This window comes from Penicilliopsis zonata, assembly GCF_001890105.1.
Source record: "Penicilliopsis zonata CBS 506.65 unplaced genomic scaffold ASPZOscaffold_6, whole genome shotgun sequence".
Taxonomy (NCBI): domain Eukaryota; kingdom Fungi; phylum Ascomycota; class Eurotiomycetes; order Eurotiales; family Aspergillaceae; genus Penicilliopsis; species Penicilliopsis zonata.
In genome coordinates this window covers 1,155,186-1,162,462 of record NW_019208916.1, presented here as the reverse complement: position 1 = coordinate 1,162,462, position 7,277 = coordinate 1,155,186, and the positions used below count along the sequence as shown (strand labels likewise).

General features: G+C 50.5%; 3 protein-coding genes across 3 annotated transcripts; 1 reads left to right on the top strand and 2 right to left on the bottom strand.

Moving 5' to 3' along the window:
• Positions 1 to 1,008: 1,008 nt before the first annotated feature.
• On the bottom strand, positions 1,009 to 2,090 carry ASPZODRAFT_1929288 (hypothetical protein). The gene is made up of 3 exons (XM_022727369.1): positions 1,766 to 2,090; positions 1,396 to 1,713; positions 1,009 to 1,350 (listed from the first exon to the last, which is right to left on the bottom strand). The coding sequence occupies exons 1-3, from the start codon at positions 1,965 to 1,967 to the stop codon at positions 1,217 to 1,219; spliced, it is 654 nt and encodes a 217-aa protein (XP_022581758.1). The 5' UTR covers positions 1,968 to 2,090; the 3' UTR covers positions 1,009 to 1,216.
• A 712-nt stretch (positions 2,091 to 2,802) lies between these two features.
• On the bottom strand, positions 2,803 to 4,540 carry ASPZODRAFT_116398 (hypothetical protein). Its single transcript, XM_022721138.1, has 2 exons — positions 3,209 to 4,540; positions 2,803 to 3,140 (listed from the first exon to the last, which is right to left on the bottom strand). Exons 1-2 carry the CDS (start codon positions 4,424 to 4,426, stop codon positions 3,081 to 3,083), a joined length of 1,278 nt encoding a protein of 425 aa, XP_022581757.1. The 5' UTR covers positions 4,427 to 4,540; the 3' UTR covers positions 2,803 to 3,080.
• A 330-nt stretch (positions 4,541 to 4,870) lies between these two features.
• ASPZODRAFT_64793 (hypothetical protein) lies at positions 4,871 to 7,275 on the top strand (the record flags this gene model as incomplete). The annotated part of the gene is made up of 4 exons (XM_022729261.1): positions 4,871 to 4,948; positions 5,023 to 5,218; positions 5,501 to 5,712; positions 5,761 to 7,275. 4 exons carry the CDS (start codon positions 4,871 to 4,873, stop codon positions 7,273 to 7,275), a joined length of 2,001 nt encoding a protein of 666 aa, XP_022581756.1.
• Between the last annotated feature and the right edge of the window lie 2 nt (positions 7,276 to 7,277).

The following is a 7,277-nucleotide window of genomic DNA, read 5'->3' as shown; positions in this document are numbered from 1 at the left end:
CAGTTCCGTTTCTCATTCATTCCTTTTTTTTTTTTCTATCTCGTTTTGGGCTTTTAATTGATACCCACCGGTTTATTAGGAGCAGGACGTCCGGAAAAGAGCTGGTGATTTCTATTTTTACTTTTACTTTCATGTCATGACATAGAGGTCTGGTGCACTCGTTAGATTTTTTCCCCCCCTTCTCCGATTCTCCTTTTTTTTTTTTATCTTGGGTTCTCTATTTCTGTCTTCTCCTATTTGATTTTCGATCCTAATTCCAGATCAATGATTCTCTGTCTACTTTTGTCACTGATCTATTCTTGGTCTTGTTTTTCTTTTCTGTTTTCCATCTCGTGGTCTGTCAAGAATGTCTGTGATACCCTGGTTGTTAGGAGAGGCAGATTACAGCCCCTATCTAATAATGTACAAACCAACATACGTGCTCCTCCTTGGTACTAAATACTTACTTAGTATTAGCTACTACTACTAAATATTAGCTAGGTAGCTACTAAACTGTCCCGCTCATATGATGCCTCGTATTCTTCTCATCCTTACTCGAAATTCTGAGACTACAAAACCAGACTCCACAGGGCAGTGCCTGCAAGGGATCCCCGTCAAGGGATGGAGAGAAGTGAAACAATGTCAAACACATGGCATTCCAGAGAACGTCACAGTACAGAGTAACTACAGAGTGACCACAGAGTAATTCATAATAGCTACCTAGGTGACTTGAACCTATAGCATGATAGAATGGTGTGACCACGCCATTCATTCGTGTTCGGGTTATCCACATTCCAGGCTGGAATGTAGAGTACCTACAGAGTAAGACTTGATGGTAATTATGAGAAAGAAAATAGTAACTAGAAATAAGATAGGAATTATGAAAAATAAGGTGGTCATGATTTTCAGCCTAGTCACTAATTTCAAATCTAATCTCAATTAATAACGGATATCGGACTTGTTTCATGTTGAGTGATCTGATATTGATCTAGAACGTCTAATTGAGACATGGGCTACGATGCTTTCGAGCTTAGCTTCAATCATAATATATTAAGATCCTAAGCTTTAATCTAGTCTACTAGGCATAGCAATCTTTTGAAGAACCCTCTCCTTGGCTGACATCTCCCCGAATTGCGAACCAGGAGCCGGAGTCGAGAGTAGACAGCATGCTGATTGTACACTGCATCCCATCTGAACGTCCATGAGGAGACCTATATAGTATAAAGTATGAGTATACTCAGTAGCTAACAGACAAAAGACATACCCTAGCCTTATTGTCGATGCAGAGGAATTCAAAGCTGTGGCTATCAGAGCAACAGCCGTAGACGACGGCGTCTCTCTTTTTCTGCTTGTGGTGTTTATGAACCATTGCTGTTCGTCAGTATTCTTATATCAGGTAGACACCTATAGACATACCCATATAAGCAAGGCAGTTCGAGATCGACCCTTTAGTGGCTGCTCGGACGAGAACAAGATGCGTGTCCAGATAAGACTCGTCAGAGGCCACCGAGTAATCGGCCGTGGCGTGTAGCTTCACCAGCTTGTTCTGGAAGATCACCTCTTCGGAGAGATGCTGATCTAGAACTAGCTTCATCTTCTCCCCCTGAGCGGTAGAAGCAGCCTCCTGTTCGGATCCCAGACAGTCTATTATGATCGCGTCGAGTCGAAGCCGGCAGCTTGCTTTGCTGGGCTCGGGTTGGCCCAGGACGACGGGAATATTCTGTAATTTCTCGTCTTGTCAGTTAGTGAACGCTTGCAAATAGCATCGACAGTGCAGTTCTCTTACAGAGCTGGGCTGGAAGATTCAAACAGTCCTGTTTGGACAGTCTCCATGGTTTTCTCCTCGTCACCCGTTTCAGTTGGAAGATGCTCTCCACGTCGGATACTGACAGCTGGCTGGTGGATATCGTGGCATCAAGCCAGTCATATTCTGTTGACTGACGTTCAGTTGAGCTGGTTGTTAGACTGTAGCTAGAGTCTGATGGCATTTTGGTATACAGTAGATAGAGATAGTAGTGCTGTAGACTAGACAAAGTGATGTGGGAAATGACAAGAGAGTGAACAGTCGTAGCTGCCTAGACTAAATTTACCCATGGTTGTCTATTTTATTATTATTCTTGGTCCATGGAACTTTCACTTTTCTTTTCCACACAGTCACTAGAAGAAAGAATCTTTGATTCACTAAATATGGCTCTGATCTAGCGTACTCCCTCCTTCCTATATATCTCTCTGTCTTCAATGTGGTTCCAGAATGAGATTCTCTCGCATCAACTGCATCCATCATTAGAGCATCTTCTCCTACGTTGCCAGATAGTTTCAAGTTCATCCCATCCACTACCGTATCCCTGACCTTTCTTTCTCCGAATAGTGAATATGCCCCCAGTACTCTTACAACATAGACGTCTTAGATATCAATCGGCAGATAGGATATCAACAACTGCCGATGCCAACGCCACCACCTGTTATATTGACTGCTCAGGCGGTTATCCTTCAGAATATGAATAGATTCAAGCAAATCAGGCCAATATAAAGCTTACTTACAGTCAAATGGCAGTCTTTTAATCAACGCCTTGGCATAGGATACGTCTTTGAATATAAAAATGGCCCATGTAGCATGTCATCTAGATATTACGCTTCAAAGGCATCTCTGATTCATCGTATATCTCTCCACGTTCGACAGGAGATACCTGACTACTAAGACGTTGCAGGATGATATCATTCTAGTAGTTCATTTGTAGGTTCCAATAGGAAACAAGATCGGGAATAGAATGCCATTGGAATGGGAATGGGGTGATACTGGGCGGAAGGTGATGCATCATCTGTCTAAAAACAAGAGTATATTCTTTCTTATATTATTACTACTGAAAATAGAAATAGTACTGGCTATTCCTTTAATGCCACCAGCTGATCTATGATGCCGGGTAGTAGCACTCGACTTGTCGACTCCGTAGAGACTGTACAGCAGGGAAGATATTTCCACTTTATACTATTATGGTAGAATTTGCTATAACCAATGAAGCTAACGCCAATGTCCAGTTGCAAGATCAGATCCAACGCGCCAGGCAGAGATCCATTCGAGAGCAAGAACGCGGGCGAGTGGTTTAGTGGATACGGTCCAGCTTGGCCCGGTTCATGGCAATCTGGTCGTCGACAAAATCGCTCTTGAAAAAAAGAAAAGAGTTGATCAGCATCGGGTATTTATATGAAAAGGAACAAAAAGTAAACTCACCTTCCCCGTGATACGTCCCAAGTGGCGGTTCTGCTCGTCCAGCTCGCGAGCAGTCGCCCGAGCGAGCCCATTCAGTCGACCCGCCGCGCCGTGCAGCAGGTCTAGGTTCTGGTCGATCTCGTCCTCCATTGCCTCGTCTTCGCTGTCGGCCTCGAACTGATACTTGGCCCGCTCCGTCAGGCTGTTCTTGGTCCGTGGAGGGGCTTTGGCCGCCTCTCGGTCCAGATCGCGGAAAGTTCGCTCCATGCGCTGGTTGGTCCGAAAGGCCTCCGTCCGGGTGCCGTCCCGCAACTCCCGCTCCTCGCGATGGGTGTTGAGCGTGCGCTCGTCGCGGTCTCTGCGCCGCTGGGCGCTCGTGAACGGGTTCGACACGTGCACCGCGAACATGCTCTTGTTGAGCGTCTTCAGCTCCCGGGCCTTCTCCTGTGCAATCCGGTTCTCCAGCGCCGCCACGTCCAGGCTCCTCTCCGCGTCGTGGATCCGCTCACCCTGCGCCCCTAGACGGGCTAGGGTCTCCCGGCTGAGCTCCTCGGCCTGTGCCGCCGCCCGCAGCGCATTGCGGGTCGACGCAACATCACCCTGCTTGATGAACCGCATCTCCTGCTTGATCGCCGCCACCTCTTCTTCCTCTTCCTCCTCCGCTGTCAGCTGCCTCTCCTGGTATACGGCGGTGCTGTATTCGTTGCTGCCACCGCTATACGCATTCGCCCCCTCCGTGTACGGCGGCGGAGCGGCACCGCCCGCGTTCGGCTGTCGTTGTTGGTGTCGGTCGCGAGCTCCACCGAACAAGGCGTCTCGGTTGGCATCGCCCGCAGCGGGGTCGTTGGGGTCATTGTTGCCCAGTCCGCCATAGCCACCAGGGCCGTAGCGAGACGCCGGAGCAGGAGCCGTGTTATTATATCCGAACCGATCACTCCCGTATCCAACCTGATTGCCATATGTGTTGGGCCCGTAGCCCCCGCCCTTCTTCTCTGCCGGGTATCCTCCGTTGTTGCCTCCTGCCGCGGGCGCGCCTCCAGGGCCAGGCTGGTTGTATCCGGGGGGAGCAGGAGCAACGCCAGCATTGACCTTGGCTTTTGTATAGGGATCAACAGGCGCCGCCGACTGAGCGTACGGGTTGGCAGCCGCCGCCGGGCTTTTGTCCTTGGACCGCGATCCAAACAGCGCCCGCCTGCTGGAATCGTCGTCTCCGTCGCCCGACTTCTTGAAGAGGCCCATTATGAGATGTATCGGAAGACTCTGAGATTTCTTAGAAGAATTAAAACAAGAAGAAGAAGAACAAGAACAAGAACAATGTAGAATCAGGAGACAGAGACGAGAAGAGTGGGACGGTCAGGGGAGCTCCAGGCGGAGATATTCTCACGTCTGTCTCAACTATTCTTGGGATGGCGGAGTCAAAAGGCGGCGTAATACGCGTAATACGCATACCGCCCAGACGCCCGCAAACGGCGGTGCACAGGGCGGCAAAATGACGAGCGATGACAGTACCTTTACCTGGCCCAGGGGCTGTGTCGGGCTAAGCCACATCAGGCCAAGACTCGCTGTCACGTGCGCCCCGCCTTCCCGCTAAACGGACGACATGATCCAACGCGACGCTCTTGCTCTGGCGAGACGAGACGTCTGCTGTCTGGCGACGGCAACAGGGTCGCTTCCTGACTTGCAATGGCGCCGATTTCAGGTTCCGATGCGGAGTATTTCCGAGACAAGGCGCGCAGGGATCTTTTGGCGTTGCTTGAAGGCGTGAGTAAGGCTCCTGCGGTGTCTGTTGTCTGTTGTGACCTGGGAATGAGTCGTGAGCTGAACAACCGGTGCAGGTGCGCGGTAAGAAGAATCTGGTCATCAGTCAGGATCTGGCCGGTCCGATCGGGCTGTTTGTCAAGTTTTCCGTGCTGCAGGAGTATGGTGTAGACCGGGTCTTTCTGCTCGAAAATGCCAATGTCGACTCGACCCAGCGCAATATCATCTTCCTGGTGCACGGCGAGAAGCCGCACATGGTGCGGAGAGTGGCAGGTATGTCATATGGAGCTCATTTTTCTCCCTGCTGTCGCTCAACATGTAATACACGCAATGTTATTCTGCCGTGTCGGACGGGACACAACACTCCGAAACCTCAGTAGATTACGCAGAATCTTTCCTTCTCTACGTAATCAGTTAAGCTCCCTAGATGAAAAAAAACAAAAACCTACCCAAGGTATCTCATGATATCTATGGGAGCTCATACTCAAGGCTTTCTCTCTTGAATCCGTCTGATTGAATGCCATCAGAATGAGCTGACACTGTTGTCCTATATAGAACAAATCAAACGTCTACAGCACAATGGCAACGTTGAACATGAATTCTCCGTCCTGTGGGTTCCAAGGAGGACCCTCGTAAGTGATAAGATTCTCGAGGAAGAAGGCATCATTGGCGACGTCAACATCGCTGAACTCCCTTTGTATTTCATGCCCCTGGAGGACGATGTGTTGTCATTAGAGCTGGAAGATTCCTTCAGTGATCTGTATTTGGTAAGAACTCTTCATTGATTTGCGAAACCTCCGTCTAATCCTCATCAGCACAAAGATCCTGGCTGCATTTTCCTCGCCGCCAAGGCCCTCATGGATATCCAACAGAGATACGGCTATTTCCCTCGAATTATAGGCAAAGGCGACAATGCACGGCGCTTGGCAGATCTCCTTTTACGCATGAGGAAGGAACTAGATGCCGAAGAGCGCTCTGGCCTGACTGATCTGCCGTTTCGAGGCCTGCTCCCTAGTGCGGACACCGAGAGCTTGATCATCATCGACCGCGAGGTTGACTTTGGCTCTGTGCTCCTCACGCAACTTACGTACGAAGGACTGATTGATGAAATGGTAGGCATTAGGCACAACCAGGCAGACATCGATACCTCTATTGTTGGGGCAGCGGCTGCGCCGCAAAATCAAGGGTCATCCTCTAAAGCCCCTCCTCAGCCGACTCCCAAGCAAGGATTAAAGCGGAAGATCCAACTGGACTCGTCAGACCAACTCTTCAATCAACTGCGGGATGCAAATTTTGCTATCGTCGGCGATATCCTCAACAAGGTGGCACGTCGTCTGGAAAGCGACTACGAAAGCCGCCATACAGCGAAAACGACGACGGAGCTGCGAGAATTTGTGAATAAATTGCCAGCCTTCCAGCTTGAACACCAGAGTCTCCGCATTCACACAAATCTTGCAGAAGAAATCATGCGACAGACCCGCTCTGATATCTTCCGAAAACTTCTCGAGGTGCAACAGAATAACGCTGCGGGTGCGGATCCAACCTACCAGCATGATGCAATTGAAGAGCTCATTGCTCGCGACATTCCCTTGAAGAACATCCTTCGTCTTCTCTGCCTGGAGTCATGCATGAGCGGGGGCCTTCGTCCGCGCGACCTCGAGCATTTCAAGAAACAGGTGATCCAAGCCTACGGACACCAACACATTCTCACCTTCAACGCATTGGAGAAGATGGAACTCCTCCAGCCCCGCTCCTCTGCCACGGCCATGTTGCTTTCTACCGGCGGTGCCCAGACGGGGACTAAGACCAACTACAGCTTCCTCCGCAAGAACCTCCAGCTTGTCATCGAGGAAGTCAGCGAGAAGGACCCGGAAGACATCGCGTACGTCTACAGCGGCTTTGCGCCGCTCAGCGTCCGTCTCATCCAGTGCGTTCTGCAGAAACCATACATTCTCTCCCTGCTCCGAGGCGGCGGTAGCGCCACGGCAACCCAAGCGTCTTCCACCCAAGCCAGCACCGCGTCGCCCGGGTGGCTCGGCTTCGAGGATGTGGTGAAGAGCGCCCGCGGTGCGACCTTCAGCCTTGTACAGAAGGGCGACGACAAGGCCGTCCGCGCCCGGCAAACCATCAGCGGTAACCACACAGCCAAGACCGTCTACGTCTTCTTCCTGGGCGGCATCACCTTTACGGAGATTGCGGCTATGCGCTTCATTGCGCAACAGGAGGCGGGGCGGCGCAGGATAGTTCTCTGCACCACTAGTATGATCAATGGAGATCGCATGATGGAGGCGGCGATTCAGAAGGGGTCATTTGCGAAGATAGCGGCATAATT